Source organism: Xiphophorus couchianus, chromosome 9, assembly GCF_001444195.1.
Source record: "Xiphophorus couchianus chromosome 9, X_couchianus-1.0, whole genome shotgun sequence".
Lineage (NCBI taxonomy): Eukaryota > Metazoa > Chordata > Actinopteri > Cyprinodontiformes > Poeciliidae > Xiphophorus > Xiphophorus couchianus.
In genome coordinates, this window is record NC_040236.1 from 17,788,386 (window position 1) to 17,814,198 (window position 25,813).

At 40.5% G+C, this 25,813-nt stretch overlaps 1 protein-coding gene across 1 annotated transcript; it reads right to left on the bottom strand.

Annotated features, from left to right (window-relative positions):
* gatad2ab (GATA zinc finger domain containing 2Ab) lies at positions 1–25,813 on the bottom strand. The gene is made up of 11 exons (XM_028028675.1): positions 25,606–25,813; positions 11,105–11,413; positions 6,827–6,950; positions 6,491–6,622; positions 4,768–4,839; positions 4,544–4,660; positions 4,249–4,428; positions 3,915–4,155; positions 3,436–3,824; positions 3,117–3,330; positions 1–2,302 (listed from the first exon to the last, which is right to left on the bottom strand). Exons 2-11 carry the CDS (start codon positions 11,398–11,400, stop codon positions 2,169–2,171), a joined length of 1,899 nt encoding a protein of 632 aa, XP_027884476.1. The 5' UTR covers positions 11,401–11,413; positions 25,606–25,813; the 3' UTR covers positions 1–2,168.

Sequence of the window (25,813 nt, forward strand, 5' to 3'; positions counted from 1 at the left end):
TTTTTAATTACTGAGAAATTGTTGGGGGGTTTTAACAACATGACTATATGTGCTCTGCCTGAAATAGATGCTGGACATAAAGTCACTTCTAGTGAGTTATTATTCCCCTCAGTCATTAAATGCATGAAAATTGTGATTGCTCCCATTTTCATTAAATCAACAGCATGTGGAGTTTTCTAAAAGTCATAGGTTAAGGACGTGCTTTGATGCATAGACGGATACTCTTAGAACATCTGAGAGTTTATTTCGACTCAAAACTACTGCCTCCATCACAGACCCGCAACACACATTTCTCTCATGCATTATAGTCCTTTTGAATTAGAAAAACAAACATAAAATCTGAATCAGCAGGTGAGACTGGAAAAAAACATAAAAAATGTGTGTCAACCCGTTACAGCCCGATCGTGCATTTCTGCCTCTCTCTCGTTTTTTTATTACTGTAAATTTTCCAGTAAGACAAAGAGAACACCATCTCATAAGTGGTACATAAGCTGGGCCGCCCTGCTGGCTGATAAAAGAAAAGCAGCTCATTTTCTCTTGTTGTGACCGTAACATCCTGTTTTTTTTTTTATACCATGACACTTTACGTCTGCCTGTGCTGCTGCAATCTGATTAAAACACACTGTAGCGCATGTAAAATGCAAGAATCGACTTTACAGAAATCATACACACCTTAAAGACTAAGAAGTCCGTCATCTGTTGCAGAAGGGTTTAGTTTTTGTTTTTGCATGACTACATTCTGAAAGCTGTCCAGCTTCGCTCAAACCGGTCGAAGGTTCTGTGAGAGCCGCTTGACACAGAGGGAGAAAAAAAAACACATTTTAAACCAATATCCATTCAAAACGTAGGGCATATGCAAGTCTTTACTAACCCTATAAATAAATTCAGACAGTTTTGTCTGTAGAAGGAACAAAAAAAAAAAAAAAGTTATGCACCACAACCTATGACTAAAAAGCAAAATTAAAATGTCAAAATCTTGACATTCCTTACACCCACTCAGTTTAGCATGAATTCATGTTCATATCCAGAGAGGGTTCAAATAAACTAGAAACCTTCTAGCAGAAGGGATTCCATTTGGGCTCCACTAGTTCTTTGGAAGGTTTATTTTACAATATTCAATAAGAATAGTCCTCCAAATATGCTCCGTTTTCTTTTTTTAAGCTTTTTTTTTTTTTTAACATGAGTCAATGAAACCCTTAATCTTTATTCTTCCTCATCATCTTACCAAAAAGACAAAAAAAAAAGTATTTAAAACTAGGCCACAATAATGGAAACCAGCAGATGTAAAACCACCTCAACAGTAACATTAGCCTTTTTTTTATATTCAGACCTCAACAAGAGGCCACTTCCAAAGTGTCAGGGAGCACGATATTCCAAACACAGCATAGGACTTACAGAAGAGAAGACAAAATCCTAACATTCAGCCATACAAAATAGTTCAACAGACAACTTCTCTAATTTACACGCCGAAGGTTGGTGAGAAGAGGCAGTCTGTGTGCAGATAGATCCTTTTTTCTTTTTTTTTTCTTTCCTTGTCAGTCTGTTGTTTTTTTTTAATGTTTGTCTTATTCATTGTTGCAAAGCTAAAGCAGTTAATATTTTACGAATGGTCCTCGAAGCTCAACAATCCCCGTCATGAGGTCCGTAGGAGAGTTCGGTCAGGCCAGCGCACGGGCCTGAGTGGCTCAGGCTGGAGGGGGTAAGGGGTGGCAGAGGGGCAGGATGCAGGACAAATCGTGTGTATAATGATGATCATTGCTAATCCCTGCGTGGTCCATAAGGAGGAACGCTCAGCGTTGTTTTTATTTATTTATTTATTTATTTTTTTGCCACTTTCTTCAGTAAACAGTTGGAAGAGCCGAAGTGCCGCCCACCGAGTCCCCAAGTCTTGCAAAAGGTACCCCGAAGATGTTTATGACATGTTCCTTGCATCCCTGAAGCTGCTGGAGAACAACTCCATTAAGGAAGTGATTCGGAAAAGGAACAAGGTAGCATAAGAAGGCGTCGAGAAAAGGTTTAAATACACCTCTGATCAACGAGAAAAAGAGTTCTTATCCTGGCCGTCCGAGCCAGAGTCTATAGAAAACAATAGAATGATAATGAGCATGGCTGTTATTGATATTAGGAGGGCTAAACGCTGTGGCATCAGGAGGAGGGGAGAGATTGCATTATTTCCATGTGTTTGCTGCTTGGGAGATGGAGCGGGAAGGAATCATGTCCAGCAGATATTCCCGCTGACGTTCCACTGCAGAGGAGGTCTTATGAGCAGACAAGCTGGGATTGACGTAGGCCATCGTCACCCCTGAAAGGACACACGAAAAAATGTAAACGCATAGTCATGTGTGATAAATGAGTACATTATTAAAATTTGTTCTTTTAATTAATTTGCTAAGAGAAACATTATATAGATTAGTTAAAACAGCCTTTCTTTTTTGTTACCAATAAAAACACACTGTAAAGACAGAAATGTGGACTGTGAAAAGGTTTTTTTAATCTTCCTTTAATCTGCCAAAGAGGTCTCATTGGAATGCATATTCTTATTCATTGAATATGGCTATGAATCAAAGATTATAGAGTCTAAGAGAAAAAAAAGTTTATTCATTCTTTTAAAGTCTATGAGCAGAAGGAGCATTAGAACTCTGTGCCTTGCACATGCATGCAACCACAACTTTAATCTTTTTTTATTGGGATTTTATGTTAAAGACCTAGTCAAAACCTACACTTCCTATAAAAAAATAATTGGTGAGACTTGAACATAATGTTTCCAGATGCAGTCTAACGTAGCTGAGCTGGAGTCGTTTTGAAACTAAGAATAGGAAAGGAAAAAAAAACCCAAAAGGACTTCAGATGTGCAAATCTGGTATAGACACCTAAGGAGGCTTGCCAAACTCTTTTTGATATCCACATTTTGAAAACCATAAATCATTTCCCTTCCTTTTCAGTCATTAACTATTGCATATTGCACAAAATCTCAATACATTGAAGTTTCTAGAAACATTGTAATAAAATGTAAAATGCACTGTGTACATCACACTACACAGTGTACAAAGTAGTGTTCTTACAAAGTAAGAAAATGTGGCGTGCATTTTCTGCATAACTTTGTCACATTTGTGTACCTGCATTCCCACTGCCCTGCTTCCTCCAGGCTCCCATGTTGCCCTGGTTACCGCTGTTGCTGGCGCTGACCTTTGCTCCCTGCTGCAGTGAGAGAGCGGCAGCGTGTTTCCCTGCTCTGCTGCCCAGCGCGGCCGCCGTCACCGCGTTCTGCAGCTGGGAGGAGGTAAAGGAGTGCGCCACGCCACGAGACTGGATGCTGTGCGCCAAATGACTCTGTACAGAGACACAACGCGGGTGAAATCCTGAGCAAGGTGGACATCAACAAACATAATGCAGGAGCAAATAAGAGACCGCTACATAAGTAAATGGAGTGCCGACCTGCTTAATGGAGTGGTGTGCAGACATTGATCGGTGCTGCAAGTCAGACCTGATCTGCTTGTACTGCGGGGATATCAGCACCTCGCTCTTGGACAGCGAGGGAGAGGAGGACGAGGTGGTTTTGGAGGAGGATGAAGAGGCCGTCTGCTGGAGGATACGCTGTTCGATCTCCTGCTCCTGCTGGAGCGCCTTCACAAAGGCTGCCTTCAGACGGTTTGTGTGCTCGGCCTTTAGGGCCTTCTTCTGATTGGACGACATGCATTGGTCGCAGAGGATGGTGCCGGCCTTCTCCTTCCTCCAGCGGGAGGTGAAGTCCGTCTTGCACTGGGCGCAGGTGTATGGGTCTTTGGAATTGGAGCTGGCCATGGAAGCAGCAGGACCCAGATTACCTAGATATGGAATAATATTGAGACAATATTGATTATTTAACATCTTTACAATCTGTTGTTGCCATCGTAACCACAGAGACAATTACCCACCCCGGCCGTGCATCTCGAGTAGCTTTTGAACCACCTCCTCTAACCCCAACAAGTAGATGAACTCATTATTAGCCGCAGATGGCAGGAAGTTGAACTCGGGAGCAGGAGGTTTCGGAGGAGGAATCTCCAGCAGAGTCTTCTCCAACTGCTTCCTTAGAGCTAGCTTAGCGGCCGCCTGCCTGCTAGCCGGAGAATCATTGACACTGGAGCTGGGAGACGAGCCTTTAAGACCAGAAGAGCCCTAAAAACACAAAGACAAAATCTAAATTTCACACAAACGGAGAGGAGGTTTAGAAATCACCACAGGTGCGGTTTTAACCCGAGGGATGCTGACCATGACGTTGTTGGCCACGTTAGCCACTCGAATGAGTCCCTGCTGAATGATCCTCTGGCCCTGGATCTGGACGTTGGGGACAGAAGCCCTGGGCGCCAGTAACAGTGGGGGCGGACCTGAACCGCTGTGCTGCTGGTGCTGCCGCAGGCTAGCGATCTGCTGAGGGGTCACCGCAATAGGCTGGGGAGGTGCACAGATATAGCAATTATAGAGAACAGTCCCCAACAATATAAACAAGAAAAATAAACACATTAAAGACATTCACAGCATAAAGTTTAAAGAGGTGGACAACAACCTGGGCTCCTCTGACCAAGGGTGGCATCACGATCTGAGAGTTGTGTTTGGACGGGATGTGCTGTCCACCCCGCACTAAGGGTGGGGGGATCACCGTGCCTGAGCTGCGACCTGTCACCTGCAAACACAATAATGATGATATTTATAAATAATAGAGAAGAAAACTCTCAGGTAAAAGGAAAAAATATACAAGTTTTAGAATGAGTACTCGAGGTGAGGCGATACCTGAAGGGGTCCTTTACTGGATGTCATGCTGCCTCGCACTAGAGGAGGAGGAGTTGCCACTGAGCCACTCGCCTGAAGACAGACAAAGTGTGGTTTAAGAAGTTAACCAACCCTGGCAAAATAAACACCATAACTTGGTTTCTATAAGGTAGCAGCTTTATAATATAAAAAATGTCATGACTTAAAAAGTGGGTTCAAATTGACTAATTTAAATTGCTATAAGACTTATGTCTAATATTCACATCAAAAATATCCTGAGATCCTGAGTATAGGTTAGGAATCCCAATCTGGGCTTTTATTTAAATGATCCGTATTTCTGAAGAGACTCAACTCCTGATACCTGTTATCATGGTGTTGTGAGTGATCTTGTCTGCCACAGTCCACAAAGACATGCGACCGTAATTTGTGCAGCTAATTTGAATTAAAAATAAAGACAATATTTAATTAATCTAATCAAGACACGGCCATTTTGTGGCCCACTAGCTCATCAAACACAGAAATGTGAAATCCGCATGCAAATCAATTACACTGTTGTTGGGTTGGGGGTGAGGGAAGCATTTTATTTTGTAAATAAAATCTTAAATTTCCTGATTTTGAAAATAAGCACACCCTGCACAATAAGCTTATTTCCCGCACAGTTAATATAGGAAGCGTTTATAGGAAGTGCAGATGCTTCCTATAAACAGTCTGTGCGGGAAATACAGTCCCGGGAAATACCTGCCTGCCCGGCACGTTTATAGGAAGCATCTGCACTGATAATAGAGATATGCCTCAAAGCTGAAGAATAATGACAATAACCAAGAAAGATTCACACAGAAAGTAGAGTTTTCAAACAGGACATAGCCTTAAGTGAGTAAATGAGCTTGAACTATAACACTACAGCATTCTGCTTGCAGAAAAAGTTTTAAACTCTTCTTAGAAATTATAAATTAATTTGTAAAACAAACAGAAATGTATCTTTTATTATAAAATATATACAGTGTTAGGCCAATAGTAGGGAGACTGGGCTGATTACAGATCATTATGAGGCTCTTTGGGAAAATTGCTTATTTCCATTTTAACAAACCTTTTATTTTTCACCCTTCATAACGTCCACAGAGAAAGAGGGGTTAAGTCCAGATGTAGTGCTTTGCTTGTATGACGTTACAAATAAAGCACTACATCTGAGAATCAGATGAAAACTCTTTCTGTAAATTTTGACTGCACATGAAAAATAAATATATAACAAAGAGGAAACATGCTAGCATGAACAACTTCAGGGAAGTGCTTTGCATAAAAAAATTCAAAGGAAGTAAAACTGAACTTTACCAAAGACTACAATTGTGCTGACTCAGATACATCTAGAGAAACAAAAATATGTTTTTCAGAGACTTCTATTAGAACAAAATGATCCTTTGCTGCCAAACCAATAAAGCCGCGTCCAAAGTGTCGAAATGGCCAAACAAAAATGAGTTTCATCAACTGAACACAATCACAATACTAATGTGATTTGACTGTTGCTGCAAAGTCAAATCACAAAATGTCCTGTCTCAAATAATTTGGAGCTGTACTGGGGATTAAAAAAATCCTGATCAAGAAATCTCTATTTTTCATTCCATTAAGAGTCAATAAAGGATTAGAACAAGAACTACGTGTTCTGTGGAGAGCTAAAACCCTTATTCAGAATGGCACAACACAGTGAAAGCCTCTTAATGTTGCAAACTTTGCTCCCTTTGCTGCTTACCTTCTGTACAGTGCTTTCCTTCTGGATCTGGCTTTGTCGTAGTTTCTTGAGGAGAACCAGTTTGGCTTCTTGGAGCCTCAGTTCCTCCTTGAGCTGTTTTATAATACGTTCCCTTTCCTCAGGTGAGCTCTTCTGCACATAAGACCAAAAAAAAAAAGGAATACGTTCATACCTTGTTATTTTCTGGGTGTAGTGAAAGCCAGCTTTTAAATCAGTTCAAGATAATAAATAGCATACCAGACGATTGCCTAACTATCTTTTTAGTGGCTGCAAATGCCTTTATAGACAGTAAATACTGCAAAACTACCATTACATTTTAAAGTTATGTTCTCCTACCATGAGTTTATCTGTGTCCGTCTTCGTGAAGCAGTGGCCGTTCATGACGGGACTGGACGGCTCGTTGTCTGATAACACAATCACATCATCTGGAGAAGGTGGCTGTTGTTCTTTCTTAATGTCACTGAAGGAAGAAACAATAAGAATACATGCTTATTATTAAACAAATAATTATTACATTTTATTACACATTCATGAACCAAAGACCAATTGCAACTGAGTTAAAAGTTTAATAAGTTTTCCTGAAAGTGTAGCAATGTTGCCTTGCGTTGAAATAGTGCTTTCCAATAACGCTTTGCATCATGCATAGGAATTCTAGTGTCTTTTTGTTTTATTTAAGAACATACTTGGATGGAGCGAGAGAATCAACTGAAGTTATTTGGGAGTCTGACTTTGATGGTTAATGGGAAGATTTTTTGCACTTTCAACGCTTGTGTAAAGACCGTTTAAACTGGTTTCAGAGTTGTTTTGCAAGTTCACACCCAATCCATGGAGCATCATCACTTTATCAAACATAACTTAGTTGCAGTTATGCAACAAAAGATGTACAATGCCTGTCGCAATACGCAATAAGTCATTTAATCGCATGATAAAGTTAAAAATGCTCAATTTCCATTCTGATGATTAATATTTTGTGAAGGGCAGTTTTGTTTGTAGAGGCTTTATAATCCATTTTATTTATGGTTTCTGTTGTGTGTGGTTTTGATTTCCATTTTATTTATTGTTTTTGGTTGTTGTGTTTTATTTTGGATATTTAAAATATCTTCCAGTTCCAGCAAAATTTGTTATTGTAACAGACCGATGAACAAATGACATTTGATTAATTTTCTCTCGTTTGAACAAAGTTGTCCATTATGAACTTGTAGCTTTGTCTTGAATCCAGTAGATGGCGTTATTGAATTGTTATTCTGCCAGCCTTGCTGCGGTGCAAATGTGTGCAGGAACACACAAGAAGACATGTACCAAGAGATCAATAATGGGGTAATGGCGGCAGAGGAAGAATACAACCACCGATTATATCCAGCGTAAGGTAGCATCAACAGACCAGCTGTGCTCTCCCTTCTGGGAGCAGAGGGACTCAAAGCAGCAATCTAATGAACTAAAGTGTAGAACTGGAACTGAAGTGAAAGCTGGAGACCTTTGTTAAGTGCATAATGGCTTTTCCTGGCGACTAAGCAAAACAAAGGTGACTTACAGCATGTTATGTTCGCAATCGAAGGGAGGGGGAGACAAGTGGCAGTAGCGGAGAGGTGGGTGAAAAAGAGAGAAGGGAGGGGAGGGGGGGTCACAGTAATGTTACAGAACAAGAACAACGACTGACCACTGTAGGTAGGCCGAGTTATGCAAAATAGCTTTGGGTATGCTAGCGTCTGTGACATCGGACTCCGACATCTGCATCATGCTGTGCAATTATTCTCCACTGTGTGGAAGTTCAGTCCCTGCCAAGCAAGAGGTTCCAGGGCTTGAGGCAAGACCCGTTTTGTCGCCCACACAGGGCCTCACCCCGCTCCTGCTCTACCTCTATGGCAAGGCCTGTGGCCTAGCCGCGCCGGCAAAGCCTGGGCCTCGGCTCTTCCCTCCCTCCCAGCTGCCGACGCCAGAGTCACAAGCGGAGCGGAGCAGAGGTCGGCCCGAGACGCTGGAGAGGGTGACAGCGAGCGGTGGGGGGGGGAGGGTAATACATGGCCAGGAGCCAACCTATTGTGTACACTCACTCTCACTCAGTCACCACTTCACGCACCCCTCCCCCAACCTTACTTGTTCATCTTTTATACTCCAACTCACTGAGTCAGTTCTTCTGGGTTTTTTTTTTTTTCCCCTCTTCCTTTTGCTCACCCCGGAGTCGTGTCTCTGCTGCCCTCTCAACGGCTCCCCTCAGGAGACATCAATCTAAGGCCAGTAAGGTCTGTCCAGAGTGTGTAATAGAGTATTTTCCTTATGTGTTTAACTTAAATGTGAAAAGAAAAACTGATCTGCATGCAGTTCTGCTTTTCAAAGACATATTACACCTTTGAAGAAAAACAAAGCCTGAGATGAGCAGCTTCGTTTACATTCTGTCCATAAAATAAAAACAGCAGTCAGAGGAACACAGTAAGCACCATTACTGAGGATTTGAGTGCTTCCTAATGTACCACAAAACCTTCAAGGCGAACCCTGCGCGTTGACCGATATGGCCTCATTACCGACATGACACGGCCTAGCTGATGAAGGTTGCTACCATCTATTGAGAACAGCTTACACAAGCGTCACAACACCACATGGCAGCTTGGTTATGTAAGGTCCAGTGTCTCTACATGCCTCGGCTTCCCCAGATTGTAGATGTACGCTGACCCCCCTACCATGGTAGGATTTTGCTGATTCAGTCGTTTTGAGGTGTAGATGGATCTTCAAATTCAGAGTGCAATGCAAACCAGCCCAGAGCCGATTTCAGCTCTTTAAGGGAATGAAACAGCTCTGTGCAGATTGGTTGAAATATCAACAAAACACTGTAAAGCAGACGTCTAGCATATAAATAGAAAGTCTCAATTCAGTTACTGTACGATTGTCTGACAGTTTGAAGCTGGATTGAACTCTGTCATTCATACTTTTAACAAAGCTGAGCTTCGATGACAAAGGCCTCCATAAACAATCCAAATAATCACTTTGCAGAAAGGAAGCACGTAAACATTAAAAGAGGCTAAAAGCTGGGGCCAAAGGTGACACTCGTCTGTAATTATGCGGTAACGCAGCACAGCCAAACACACTCACTATTCAATCACCCCTCTGTTCCACTTACACTGTTATCATATCACTGTGCGTGTGTGTGTACGTGTATGTATTTATCTCTCTACCAAATACACATCACATGACATCAGGCATTTCTCTGTGTGGTCATGTGACACACCCACCACTCCTCCTGGCCCCTCCTTCCTCCAACTGCTCCTTCCAACGTGGAAACCATGGCAACGGCCAGTTGGAACCAGTTTGTGACACATAGCCTTCATTTTGTGAGAAGTGCGAGGCAGAGTTCAGGTGCTGCTGTGGGAGAAAATGGAGCCTGGGCCTTTAGGAGCCTCAAAAGTTTTCAGAATGGGGGCAGGCTGCTGGCAACCACACACCGACTTCCTGTATGACTCCTGTCAGACCACTCGCTCTACTGCAATTTCAGTGAGAAACCTGAAACTCCAAAAGACGTAGCTCTATGCAGAACACCCCGCTGTGCGTGCCTGCATACAATCCACGGCCTATAGTAACATACATGGGGCCTTGCCCCTTATAACAGGGAAAAATAAAAATACATAGAATCACCTCAGATGTCGTAGAATTCAAAACGTTGTTTCAGCCTACCAATCTACAACTGTATCAGAAAGGTAGCCCTTGAAGCTCAGAGTTGGCGACAAACATGACGCAAGAAGGTTTCTAATGTTTCTTGCAAATGCAAATGACCTACAATGTAATATCAAGGCCCAGAGATTAGGAATAGACTGCTACTGGTCAATGTTCAATGCATTAGATGGCAAGCCTTTCCTCACCATGAAGTTGTTGTATGTATGAGAAAGGTTTTGTAGTCTCCCTTCAGCCAGCTGATTGGCAGTGTGTTGCAGTAAATGGAGGAAGGACATTTGATAATTCCAGCTAGCAAGCTTTGGGGAAAGTGTCTGTTAGCAGTCTAACGCAGGATTTATCCGAGCAGATCCCCACTAGCCATCCTTCCCTCCCTCCATCCATTATCTTCCACTTATCCAAAGTTGGGCTGCATAGACAGCAGACTAAGCAGGAAGGCCCGGCTCCTCCAGGGGAATCCCAAGATGTTCCCAAGGTGAGAAAAACAGACCCTCCACCGTGTCCATAACCCTGCTAATTATCCAATTATTCTCAGCTACCTCAGTTCTACTTTTATAAACACCTAAAAGCTATAATATTCTGACCTTGAAAAGTAATACTAAATTAATGTATTTTACCTTTTCCAAGTTTAAAAAATTCCATAAAAATAAATTAAAATTTTTTTATGGAACCCATTACCTGTAATTATCAATATGTTGGATTATTATTTTTTTTTTGCAACAGCAGGCATAATTGTTGCTTTTCTCCTAAAATTGACTCGTGCTGCTTATTTTTGTTTTGTAGTTTTGTGTCAAAACATTGGAACCTTTGCACTCAAAGTTGTACTCCAAAAATGTAATGCCAGCTCATGTCCAACAGTAATACAATCACGTAAAATACAGTATGTTCTGTTTACATGACAGTGCAACACCCACAAAGAAACCAAAACCCAACAGATTATTTTCCTTGCCTCACCTTTTGGATGTGCTCATATCCACTGGTTCGTCTCCAGTCTGCACCTCCAACTTGATGGTAGCCTTCACCTCCCCAGTCTTCAGGATGCTGGCTGCTACCTTAGCAGCCTGCTCACTCTTCAGCTTCATGCCCTCAGCTGCAGGTCCCACCAGGGCCAGCGGAGCCCCAGCTGCATCACCTCTCTCCAGCTTTACCCGCTTGCCGTCCATGTCCCCCGGGGAACTGCCAAGAGCTGCATGGTCCCTCTCCAGAGCTCGCTTCTGGCTGCGCGTTTGACGCACCGCCTCTTCTGACATGGCTGCTCTCACCCTGGAGATACAGAAGGAACAAACAGTTGCAGCACTCTGTTTATGTATTCAGAAAACACAGAAAAGCAAACAAAAGAGGTAAGCTAGGTAAAAAAGAAAAAAGAAAAAAAGGAAACGGTGAAAAAATTGACTTGAAATCAAGACTGAGGGCGAGCATTTCTCATTTGGCAAACATCATCAATATAACAAAATGCTTCAGCACAACAGAGGCAGTCTTATAAGCCAAGTGAGGTAAAATCTGGCTCAGTGTACATTTCATTGAAGTGAAAGAGTATCTGAAAGTGAGTCAATTAGATAAAGCCAGCAGTGCCAGACCGGCTGTCTTAAACCGAGACAACAAAGAGTCCTAAAGGTGATTGAAGATGCTAAACCAAATCAGCTAATCTGCAGTTTGAAACAAAGCATCACATACAGGGCTTGATTGGGAGCACTTAGTACTTCAATGCCAGTTTGCAAAAGTCAAACACTTTACAATACATTAATTTACATCTAGGACGATTGGGGGTGAGGTGGGGAAGAAACCTACGCAGGATTTGATTTAATCAAGATTTTCTTCACTTAAGAAAGAAGTGATTATTATAACAGAACCCGTCTTGATTTACTAAATTCTATTGTGGGAAGAAATGCTCATTAAAAAACCCAAAGGATGCAATATTTGCAGTTTTACTTTATTTTTCTTAAAAAATAATCAAGTCTAATAAATTTATTAGATCTACAGAGTTTACTTAAAATTTCCAACAACTACCATCCTAAACAGGTGCAACACCAGAAAAGGTTTACATACATTGAACATTCTCATATTCTTCAGTCTGGTCGTGACAGTCTGGATCAGATGGTTGATATTAGTGTTTTGCCTTAAAAGCATAAAAGCTTTAGAAGATTCTTGGTGAAGTTTTCTATTCAAAGAAAAACTAACTATTAAGTATTTTGGTAAAAGCATCATGCTTAGCGTATCTTTTGTTGCCAGTGAATCCAAATTATTCAACTCCCTATAAAATCAGTAGTTGAAACCATAAAGGTGTTCCAACAAAATGTTCTCAAACACACAAAACAATGAGCTTCTGGAATGACCCAGACCAAAACTCTATCTAAAAACTGAAAAGTGGCAGAAAACAAACCAGCTTAAATTAAAAGCCGACCCAATTCTTACAGAGTACAGCAACAGCAAAGGTAAGAGAACCACTAAGATTTCAGAATACAAAGCAGAAAGTGAATATTATTAGTGACACTTTCACATAAAGCGAACAAATCGTCACGCATTAAGAGATGAAGCAGGAACTCACATCCTCACTTTATTAATTCATGATGTTTCACATAAAATGTGTGTCATTTGGAAACATTCTGCGTACTGATTAGTGAACACATTATGAGCAATTTATGAGAGGGAAATCACTTCCTTGAAAAACCAGTTCTAACTGGTCCGAGATGGAGGGAGCACAAAGGCCGAACCAACCCAGAGACAAAGTCACAAGAATTACAAGGAGAATACGGGACAAAACTAATTCCAAATCACAGCTGCAACTTGAAACCGAGCCCTCGTACCAAATTATTTCATCTATATTTAGGAATATTTATCTATAGAGTCTAATGTGAAGCAGAGAGTTGGAAAAGAAAATTTGAAAATAAGTCAACAATTATTGTGTTGATAGTAAAACAGCAAGCTAATGTCTGGGATGTTTGTGTTGGGCTGCAAAGCATGGCAGTCTACTGAAATGATAAACCTAGTCTACAGGTTATAGGGCCTTTTGAATATTAATTAATTAAATATTAAAGAGACAGTAATTCATACTGCTGTTTAATGGCCAAAAACATTCAAAACAAAACCAACTTAACTCAGCCAACATTCAGGCCTGCTGACATGAAAGTTTGCAGTACTTAGAAAGGACCCAACTCTGTTACACAGCTAGGACAGATGTGCCCTGCTGTACCATGCCTGAATACAAAGAGCATCTATCTACCGGAGATGACAGCTTTTGTGTGGGAGTGTGTTGCACACGGCACTGCAGAAATCAAACTTAAACCAAGATACAATTAAGTAACGGCTTCACAGTCAGTTTGCACAACATTGTGGTGAACTATGGCAGATTTAAGAAGCAGAGAATCAACTCTCAAAGTTAGACATTCAAATCGCCACGTGACCAGAAAAACTGTAGCCACTAGTTTCAAGTTGAGACACGTGGCTACCTTTGTCCCGGAAGGAATGGACAGACTGGTGACCCCACCAAAAGTCCTAAACTTAGGAAGTACACCAAGAAACTAGTGGTGGAAAACAACAAGACAATAAATGTTGCAAAATGCTTGAGGGTCATAATGTTTGTAGGAGTAAGTAGATTTATTCAGCTGCCTAAAACTTAAAGAACATATATTAGATGGGGGGGGAAAACTAATAAGAAACAAGCTATATATTGAGACCTATGTATTTGTGAATCCACAGTAAATGTTCCAGCAGCATGTTGAAAGAGAAAATCTACTAATCAGTGGTCAAAGGACGTTGCAATCGCAGGTTAAGGGTCACATTTAACTGTCTGCAAACAATTACATTTTAAGGGAATTCTACAGCATAAACAGCTTTGTAAGCTCAGTTCATTATGTATTAAACCACCGTCTCCACTTATAATTCAGACGTTTTCTTTCTTAGATGAAAACATAGAAAAACAAATCTTACCTGAAGCAATTTTTCAGGCATCCCATCTTACATAAAATAATTAGGAGCGTTTAAATTTAGTAAAAGACAACAATCTAATAAATATGGGACATTTCTATGAGCAATATACAGTACATCTAAAGTAAGGCATATGCGTGTTGATTGTCAGAAAATATCTATAAAGTGCAAGCAATGCTAAATGTTTAAAACACAAGTGGAACTGTGGGAAACAAGGCTGGAAGAGGACACGTGTTTATCATGCTACCATGGACGGCGAGGAGGATACATGGGCCTTATTTTCAAAATTCTGTTTTATTTTATGTCAAATTCCACTTTTTCTGTTTCAGTTTTTCTGAATTACATTTTAACCATATTAATTAACCCAAAAAGAACATAATTATGGAGTGAATGAAAAAAAAAACCCACATCCTTAGCTAGGGTTTGGTATTTCATATCAAATGAAAAACTGCTGTGGTCCAACAAAACATTAGTTTTATATGGTGTTCAGTGTTTCCCCCTCATTTTTTAAGAACTCAAAAATTATGTGCAAAAACTAATATCTTTTTTGTAACATGAAAGAAAATTTCCCTTTTAAAAATGCTCTAGAGTTTCAACTCAATATCAATATACTTATTACATGCAAAAAAAACTTGTAAGTAGTAAATGTTTGTGCACGTTTCCATAATAATCAAGACCTTTGTTCATATTTTTCCTGAATCGCCACCAGCTGTGTTTTGCTATGGATTCTAGTTTGTGTAATAAGTTCAGCGATTCAATCCCAATTTTCCGCATCGCAGAAATCATGGGGCCCTAAATACAGCCGCAGTATAAAAAAATGCAACCAAAAGGAGGATGGGACAAAGCAAAAAAACATAAACTATGTAAATCTGTCAATTAAAGCAGAGCAGAAATTCATATATAGCTTAAACAACACAGGACATTTATTGTTCTCTGAAAGGACCCCACAGCCCAAATGAAATCTCCAACATTCTTGAGTACAGTATAGCAGGATAAAAAAAAAATAAAATGCTTGCCTAAAAATAAATGGAAATCTGTGACCTGAGCTGACACTCCATGTTTTACCCTCAGTCGCTCTCCTTTTGTGTCCAGAAGCTTCGCAGAGAATGGATCAATGGCAACGGCTCAACCCCTCAGGTAGACCGCTCGCCGCTCATCTCCAGCCCCTTAACGACCCCCCCACTGGGACTGGTCGCAGCCCGTGAACACATTAACAGCCATTTTAAAGACACACAGGCTCCTCGGCTGCGTCCTTAGGGTTCAATACAAGGAGAAACAACAATTATGCCGTCCGATAGAGATGCCACAAGTATGAATTATTATAGCCCAATAAAAGACAACAGAACACTTACTCATTTTTGGGTAGCTAAGCAGCACTGGCTTTTATTATATTGATTTAATCCCTCATACTGACCAGCTATCCAACTGGACGATGCGTCTGTGTGATGATTTTAAATTTAAGGCGACGGATAACAAATCATCACAACTAATGGGGTTTTTTTTCTGTACTGCCAGCTCAACATTTTAAATGTCCAATGCTCTTTATGAGGTGATCAGAAAACAGGAATTTTTTTTACAGATATACTCTTAATAATGACAAAAATAAAGATCAGACTACTTGTGCTGGTTTGATCACCAGGGTAAGAATGGGGGCAGGGACCCAGCTGAGGAGGTGCCATGGTTGGGGGAGGGAGAAGAACGCAGAGCGCATGTGGTTAGCTGAGCCATAATCTAACTGTACCCAAGTGAAGAAAAAAAAAACAAAAAAAAAACTCTTCCTTGTCTTCTCTTTCTCACTGACAAGCTCACTCTCCATCTTACCCCTCCCTGTCTTTCTCTCTCTCTCTGTCCCCCTCTCTCTATCTCACACACACACACACACACACACACACACTCCTTGCTCGCTTGTTCTGTTCTAGGCTTGGACAGCCTAGAAGTCTCCAAGAGTGTGTGTGTGTGTGTGTGTGTGTGTGTGTGTGCGCGTGCAGGGGTGTGTGTGTGTGTGTGTGCCCCTACCGGTTGTGTCCCGAACGCCAAGGGTTAAGCCCCTGCCATTTTAACGCCACTGACAGATCAGACCATTAGGGTGTTACCTAACAAAATGGAAGCCTTTAACCCTGAATCTGCCAGACTGTCTCTTTGTGTGTGTTGGGGTGTGTGTGTCTGTGTGCGTAAATGAGAGCCGGAGCTACACAGAGTGTATCTGTGTGTGCGCATGTCTCCACCTGGATTCTACCCCCAGCAACATGACGACAACGAAACACCAACAAGACCAGGAAGTATGAAAAACCTCTGACTTCTGTACATGATCGTATAAAACTGCTGGTAGACATACGGCCGCATTTAACCACAAGAGCTCGCTTGTTTGCATCACACAGACACACTCACACCTCATCATGTAACCTCCTCGCATAAAGACCCAACGTCTAATCTGGATTATAGTAGACACACGTAGAACTGCAGTAACGTTGCGTGTCTGTTGACCACCAATTAATCCGTAATAAGGTGACAAAACTCACATAAAATACTACTCATCTCATCTCTCAGTATCATTCTACACTATTATTGTACAATCCCTAGATACATTTACAGACACAAGTATTTACAATCCAAAATTTAAAAGAACAGCTAAACATTGTCAAAAATCTAAGGAAGGGCTAATCTCAAATTTCAGCCTAATTGCTTCCAAATGGTCCCTCTGTAATCCTGTAAAACCAGAAGCACATACCCTCATAGAAACTGGAGGGCCAGGACACACGCAGACTGCTATCAGATTACATTTCTTAGAAATGGATCTAAGCAGGAAGTGACCAGAGCAAAAAAGGGGACCTCTGGGAGTGAAACAAAACCGTATAAAAAGACATCTCAAGATGGAAAACACGAACAAACAAAGAATTACACCCAATGTTAGTGACAATTGGTGCATATTTCTGAGATTAGACGAGGCGTCATAAGTTTTAAGTGGCTCTCCATCAGAAGGGGTCAGTCAAGATTAGAAAACAAAAGAACATTTCCCGAAGAGTAAAGATGCAACGATGAGATTCAGGCCACTCCATTCAGAGAAAATTCATGAGAAAAACTGACCAGACACAAAAACTGAGCCTGTACTAGGTATGAACTCTTTCTACTAATAATTATTTTTTACTTATAAAGAGAATATACTACAATGATACTGACAGCTATGGATTTTCAAAACAATAAACAGTTTTGATAAGTGGAAGCAGACCAAGAGAGGAAACAAAAATGGTGCTAGAGACAAAACAGAATTTAGCTTCTAAATATGTCCCTAAATATGTGTATGTAGGTTTTGCTTTAGTCGCTGCATCAAGTTATTTTGGATTTTCTTGATTGCCTAATAAGCTCTCCTCCAGCATCAAACACCTGGCATCTAGAACAGGCTCCCACTCTATACTAGTGTTGTGTAATGTAAAAGAGCAACCAAGGGTTTCTTCCTTCATCTGCTACTTGCTTGCTTGCATTACATTACACCATTTCATCACAACCTCTGCCATCCTCCACTTATCTGAGATCAAGTTGAAGGGGTGACGGGTCCAGGAGGGAAAGTCAGACATTCATCTCCCCAGTGACCCAGCTCCTTCTGGGGGATACCAAGGCCAAAAGGGATAGCTATTCTGACCAGCAAGTTCTAAGACTTCCTTAGTGTCATAACTGGGGTTGCACAATACATCACAAATACGTCAATGTCGCAATATCACTGTGTGCAATATTCATATTGCAAAGAACAGCTTGGTGTTCAAAAACTTGAGGCTCATACATTCCAAGTGTTGTGAACTTGCATTTTTGATGCTAATGTATCAGTTAGCCTGCAGGACACACGCTCACTGCAGACACAGAGACATTGTCCCAAAGCCTAAAAGGTCACCGAATGTAGGAAGCACACACGAGAAAGAGAGGAAAGAAGACAATAGGCATATATTGCAACTGATATGATTGCAATATTTAACATTATTATCTCAGTTGAGAGATTTTCTAATGTTGTGCATCCCTATAGTCACAACCCAGGTGGAAGTCCCCAACAAACCTCCAATCTAAAGTTTGCTGTATGAAGCTGTACCAATGTATTCACAAGCTACAGTTCAAAATCTCACACTTTTCTGTCAAATGATGTCTAGTTTTTACAATCCTAATAAGAAGATGGCAAAGAAAATGCTGAACCAGAGAAACAAGCGTTTTCATCGGTTTTATAGAACATAAAACAGCATATTTCCCCTTCTCTGTCTGCTACTACACACTTCTGGTCATCTAGCTGAAAGAAAATGTCTAATAGTTACTGTTTATCTAAAAGAAGAAACTTTCTGTTTGGAAAATCTGACAGTCATGGAAAAAACAGACATTGATGGTGTGGAAAGAATAAAAGTGCAACCCATGCTGCTATTAAGGCAACATTTTACAAAGTTAGTTATCCAACTACAAGCCACATATCTGTGAAGCAGCTGCCTGCAGGCTCTACCAGAGCATATAGCTGGATTAAACCGATAATATTAGTTTGTTATACTTGTGTTACTCAATAAAGACTAAACATAAAAAGGATAGAATTTCCTGCTTAATAAAAAAAAACATTAGATTGAAAACCAGCATTAAAATCTAGCATTCTATGGATGTCGGAAATTCCTTTGGTCCACTTGTCTGGGCCGGACCAAAGGCAAACTTCTTTTCTTTGTTGGTTTGCTTTCACATTGTGCTTTTTTAATATAAATGACCTACAATTTGTAAACAAAGCAATGGTTACTGCTCCCATTGGACAGAAATGATGCAAGGATCAAGGGGGTCAAGAGATTGAAATCAGCTGCAGGACTTAAAATGCAAACAAAATTTAGAAATAATTTCCAATAGACAGTATACTAGCCAATTCAGGAAATATCAGTTGTGGAAGTTATTGCTAAAAAGAAAACCCTGAATGCTCACAAAACTAAACCAAAGCATGGCTTCTTTTTAGGGCTGTAAGATAGAAAATCTGGTGATGAGATCATTAGTGGTAAAAATTGTGATGACAAAACCCGCTGATCTGCTGTTTAAGACTGTGTTTCTAATGGATAAATACTAAATTAGCATGTAAAAAAGCAAGTTCACAACAATTGGAATATATCAGCCTGCAATTAAGCCACTCCAAAATCTCCTTTTTGATATGAATTTTGTACACACTTATATTGTGATAATATATCCTCGAGATTCTGTAGCGCCCTTCTGTCATTAATATAAAAATGAACATATTGCTGAGAGAACACATTTAATGAAGCTGCTGACATGCAAAAATCAAAGCAACCGCTACACCAAAAATGATACACAACTCCAAAAATATATAAAAAAGTGTAATATAAATTGCTTGCTTCCCTGCACAAGGATCTTTGAAATCATAGGGAGAAAAAAAACTTTTCCTATGATGTTGACCAAGTGGCTTGAAAGTCACTTTGGTCAACTGACAAAGGACAAGGCGATGCATATTTAATGTGGGACAGGAGACAGTTTTTCACTACTAGCTTTCAGTTGGACTAAAATAAAAAAAACCAAAAAACAAAACACCTTATGTGTCACTAAAAACAATAGTTATCCTTTCCAGGAACACAAAAATTGTCATTTTTAATTAGTTGGATTTAGTGTTATTTAACATCTTTGACAATTAAAAAATTTGAGCTGCACACAGACCTAATGTAAAGGCGGTGAAGTAAATTATCACTGCTAGTATGAGAAATGCATTACCTAAGATAATAATTTACTAAATAAGTACATAAAGACACATGACCTGAAGCTGCCATCACTTTAAACAACAAAACAACATGAGGTGTCTGATGGCTAAAAGGGACAGGCTGGTCACATTGTTAACACACATGCTTGACAAAATCCAACAGGGTAAACAAGTAATAGTCAGGGCAGTTAGGGTTTAAAGACCTTCCTGGCTTCTGCTTAAAGAACCGCCCCAGGCTGTTGGGTGGTTATTCCTGTCCAATATGTCTACTCCTGTCCTCTGGTATCTGGAGGAACTGTCAGAAAGGGAGTTTCTCAGATAGCATGAAAACACTGTAAATCAGCAAAGTTATGCTTGGGTGATATAATAGAACAAGATGTCAGAGGTGGTAAAGTAAAGAATTGGTGCTGTAAAAAAGTGGCAGGAAAGTCTAGAAGTTTAATATAAGTAAGTTTACTGTGATGTGTGAAATATTTTTTATACTCGGAATCATAAAAGGTGAACACCCTTATTAGAAAACAGTATAGATGACTCATTATTAGTAAAGAAATGAACAAAAAAATAGCCATATTCATGCTTGGTATGACACCAAGACAACACTATGGTAGTTTGTTTTTCACTTGTAGAAAGAGAACTTAGATTTTTTTTTTTTAAATCAGTGACATTTTAACATAATCTGAAACTGCCTAAACTAAACTGTGACATTTAGTATAAAGAAGTATAATAAAATACCATGATGAGGGAGGAAGAGAAGGGAGGAGAGTAGTCACACATTTAAGAACATATGCTTTCATATCAGCTATAGTGACTAAGGAGTAAGATACACATGCCATAATTAAGATTACATAACAGTAGGATTAAAATACACTCCTGATCAAAATCTTAAGACCAGTCCAAAAAATTGTAAGAATTTGCATTTTGCACCATTGAATCTTAAGAAGGTTCTAAGTAGAGCTTCACAATGTTAAAAGGACAAATCAGTGCAAGAGACAAGAACATTTGAGCAGGGAATTGTCTGAAAACTGCATTTACACTCAAACATGATTTCTTCAGCTGATCAAAAGTTTAAGACCATAGTCTTTAAAAGCCAAAAGCTGTGCAAACATCTGGATTCCATGTCATTTTCTGTGAAGTCTTTACACTGTCAAGACCTCCTGATGGCAAAAGCAAAAAAGCTCACTGACTTTGAACGTGGTAGGATTGTTGAGCTGCATAAGCAAGGCCTCTCACAACGTGCCATCGCTGCTGAGGTTGGACGCAGTAAGACAGTCATTTTGCATTTTTTAAACGATCCTGAGGGTTATGGAACAAAAAAGTCAAGTGGTAGACCCAAAAAAATTTCACCAGCTCTAAGCCGCAGGATCCGATTGGCTGTCCGTCAAGACACGGGACGATCCTCTACCCAAATTAAGGCCATTACTGGTGCTGACTGCAGCCCAATAACCATCAGACGGCATCTGCGAGAGAAGGGCTTCAGAAACAAAAAACGTCTTCAAAGGCCACGTCTTCTTCAACGCCACAGAATTGCCCGTTTGGACTTTGCAAGGGTGCACCAAACATGGGACATTGAAAGGTGGAAGAAAGTTGTCTTCTCTGATGAGAAAAAACGTAACCTTGATGGTCCTGATGGCTTCCAACGTTACTGACATGACAGGGAGATCCCACCTGAGATGTTTTCTACACGGCACAGTGGTGGGGGCGCCATCATGATTTGGGGTGCGTTTTCCTTCAATGGAACAATGGAGCTTCAGGTTGTGCAGGGGCGTCAAACAGCAGCTGGCTATGTGGAGATGTTGCAGCGGGCATCCCTCATGACTGAGGGCCCTCGTCTGTGTGGTAATGATTGGGTTTTTCAACAGGACAATGCTGCAGTTCACAATGCCCGCCTGATAAAGGAGTTCTTCCAAGAGAATAACATCACTCTTTTGGACCATCCTGCATGTTCCCCGGATCTAAACCCAATTGAGAACATTTGGGGATGGATGGCAAGGGAAGTTTACAAAAATGGACATCAGTTCCAGACAGTGGATGCCCTTCGTGAAGCCATCTTCAACACTTGGAGCAACGTTCCCACTAGCCTCCTGGAAACACTGGCATCAAGCATGCCTAAACGATTGTTTGAAGTCATCAACAAGAATGGTGGAGCTACTCATTACTGAGTCCTTTTTTTTGACACTTTGTTTCTGTTTTGGGGGGTTTTCGGGTTTTTTTGAGCTATGGTCTTAAACTTTTGATCAGCTGAAAAAATCATCTTTGAGTATAAATGCAGTTTTCAATTAATTCCCCGCTCAAATGTTCTTGTCTCTTGCACTGATTTCTTCTTTTAACATTGTGAAGCTCTACTTAGAACCTTCTTAAGATCCAATAGTGCAAAATGCAAATTCTTGCAATTTTTTGACTGGTCTTAAGATTTTGATCAGGAGTGTATATATTACATTTCAGATAAGAACATTTCCAGTATTCATACCCCTTGAATGTTTTCACACTTTTGCTACGTACAATCGCACACCGAGGTGTTTTCTTAATGTGACAGATGAAAACAAAATAGCACAAAATCGTGAAGTGGAAGGAAAATTATACAATGTTTCCACTATATTTTACAACTAAAAAGTGTAGCCAGCATTTCTATTCGATCCACCTGAGTCAATGATTCATAGATCCACCCATCATGGTAATTACAGCTGCCAGGTTCTTCTGGCAGATGTTTTTACCAGCTTTGCACATGGAAATGCAGAACTCTTTGTCCATTCCAATTTGCTACAATAAAAAAAAAACCTCAAGCTTACTCAGACTGACTGGGAACATCAATTTACAAGTCTTGCCACAAAACCTTAGTCAGATTTAGGTCTGTACTTTGACAGGGCCGTAAAGTGCCCAGGTCTAAACCAGACTTGCCCACTTTATGGTTCCTTGTCACTACCCGGCCCTTTAGATATTTTGTTGCCTGGTTTTAAGATTTTTAAGTGGAAATTAGAAAGACAGGAATTGCCGAATCTAACAGCAAACATAAAGAGACACTATGCAAATGCATGACAATTGCAATAGTTATTCATGTTAAATAAAGATAACGATTCAGTTGTCAAAATGGAGGGACACATCTTATCAATGAGTTAAAGTTTTTACTGCAAGGATGTCAAAGTGATAATAGTAGTTTATTATGAAATAAACTACTATCTTTTTCAAAGTCACTTCGAAAAAAGGTCCATACAATAGTTTGGCTTTCTACCATAGTAACAGATACATCGTTGGGTCAAAATAATAATAGATTTTATTTATAATGCCCTTTATATCTTTAGATTTCAAAGGGCAATAATCACTCAATTCTTGTTCACTTGTAGCTCTGATTCTACGTTTGGAGTCGCTGTCTTTCATCAGCTGCCTTGTTTGGCTAAAGAAAAGCATCCCACAGCATTATGCTGCCACCCCAATGCTTTTATTGCAATTTGTAATTAAATTTTGTTCTTCATACAGTGTTCTTTTAAGTACACTTAAAAGAAGTGTAAATGGGCGTGCCGTGGTGGCGTAGGGGTTAGCACGACCCACATTTGGAGCCCTTGACGCGGCCGTCGCGGGTTCGACTCCCGGACCCGACGACATTTGCCGCATGTCTTCCCCCCTCTCCTTCCCCATTTCCTGTCAGCCTACTATCATATAAGGGACACTAGAGCCCACAAAAAGACCCCCTGGAGGGGTAAAAAAAAAAAAGTGTAAATTTCTTCCAAAGTGTATCAGCATTCAGCTTTTTATTTTGTATTTATACAAAGATTAAACACAGGTTGACTATTTCCCAACTGAGCGAAGGCAATTGGTTTATATTTAAGGGAATCAGCATAAAAGGGGAAATACAAACTCCTGCCACACTTTTCATTTTATGCAAAGTATTAAAAAAATAAAATAAAAGCATCTGTTTACTTTCACTTCACAGTCACACCCTACATTTTGTTCCCCTGTCACAAAAAATATATTGAATATTACGATTGTAACATTAAAGACGTCCAAGGGGTGCTAATATTTTTCCAGACACCGTATAAACCAGATAATTGCAACAAAGAGTGAATAACCATGGAAATAAATGCGGAAATAACATATATTAGTCAACAATAGAAAACATATCTGTAAGTTGAAGTTTTAATCAAGATGAATAACAGAGCATCAGAAGTCATGCCTGTCTAGTTACATCACTCTCAGGGGAGTTACACCCCTCCCACCCCCCATGTCTCTTTTTTTTTATAAGAGGCACCCCTCCTCAGGCAACTCCAAGGCGCATCATAAAATGCAAAGCGACACATGTCCTCTTTCACCAGCCAAGGGTGCCAACTGTCTGCCTGATCTAAATAGAGGACACTTGCTCAGAAGAGAAAGTGATAAGCAGACTGCTGTTCATCTCACAAAAAACAAAAAGAACAAAAAACATAACTGAAAGTCAGAATTGCAAACACAATTCTGACTTGACCTCTTGAAGAACAGGCAGGGACCTTTGGTCGGGAGCCAAGTAGATATAAGATGACTGCTTAAAGCAACCTAAAAAAAAACACAACTACGAAAGCCACTATGATAGAATAACAATAATGGCGTAAATTAAGAGGCATGTCTCTACTGATAAAATACTTCCGAATTTTTTTTACCTCAACAGGCACTGAACGGTGTAGTAACTAAAAGACCATGTCGCCTTGGCATTGGATCTCGAATTTGTATCATGGCACACAAACCTTGCTTTTCTAGTAAAACAAAAGTGGGAATTCAGATGTCTCACCAAAACACCTAACCAAACGTGGGAGATTGCTACTAAGCTGTCGTGGACGGACAGAGACACACCGGCCAAGGCACAATCGTCCACCATTACGCCTCCATAAAGTCTCTTCACGCTTGAGCTAATCTGACAAAGTTATGAGATCAATGGTTTCTGGAAGCGCAGGAGAATAAATCTACAACTAGGAGAAACCGCAGACTTATAAATGCCTGCTGACAACAATAGTAATACTGTTTGAAAACTTAAGAGACTCTACTTAAACCTCGGAAGAGCGGATGCCTGTGCTGAACTAACCCATCAACAACAACAAGCTATCGGATGCTAACGTTAACTTGGCTTCCCAACAACAACCTGTCCATCTGTCCGGCTACAAAACCAGAGGCTACATAAATCCAGCCCACAATGGTCCTCGGCGGTTAGTTGTGATATCAGGTGTAAACCAGGAGCTTGTGCCCCTTTAAGAAGTGATAATACATATCATACATTTTAGACTGGGTGTTTCTACACCTCCGAATAGCGATACACGGTAGAGACAATGAAACCGACCCCGTTTCGGAGAGCAACGGGGCAGTACAAGGCGAGCTAACATGCAAGCTAAGTTAGCCTGCTAACGCTAATTCTCTGGTCTGCACAAACAGTCCCTGGATGTGTTCACGAATAATTGAGCGTTAATTACACAGAGAAATGTCATTTTTGGCTAAATCATTGTTGGCTTCAAATTAGCAAATTCAGTAATTAACTTTCATTATGTACTAATACCGGTGCAGGATAAAACAAGTTTGATAGGAAAAGTTTGTTTTATTTTGCTCCACTTTTGAGGCTTTGCTCCTGGCAGTCCGTCCTCGGTAGGTGTGTGTGTGTGTGTATGTGTGTGTGAATGGGTGTGTGTGTGGAGCCCAACGACACACACACTGTTACCTTGCACGTTAGCGGAGATCAAGCTATGCTAGCTAGCTTAACTTGCGTTAGCCGAGCTAACACCGACAGAAAAAAACTTCCGTCACCGTCACGTTTTAATTGGAAATTATGATCTCGGATAAGATTACAGGACAACGAAATAAAGTTTCACGAACTTACGGAGTATATAGGAGGAGCCGGGTCGAGTTCCCCCGCGGTTTTCACTTGTTTGGCGTCAGTATTTAGCTGGCTTTGGCGTAAAAAAATCCCGGGGATCCCCTCTCTTCTGTCCGCTGCCACTCCGGTTGCCAGATAATGTAATGAGCCACCACAGGCGGCGTCATGCTGCGTTCATACACACCTCGGAAATGATAAGTGCTGCGATGGA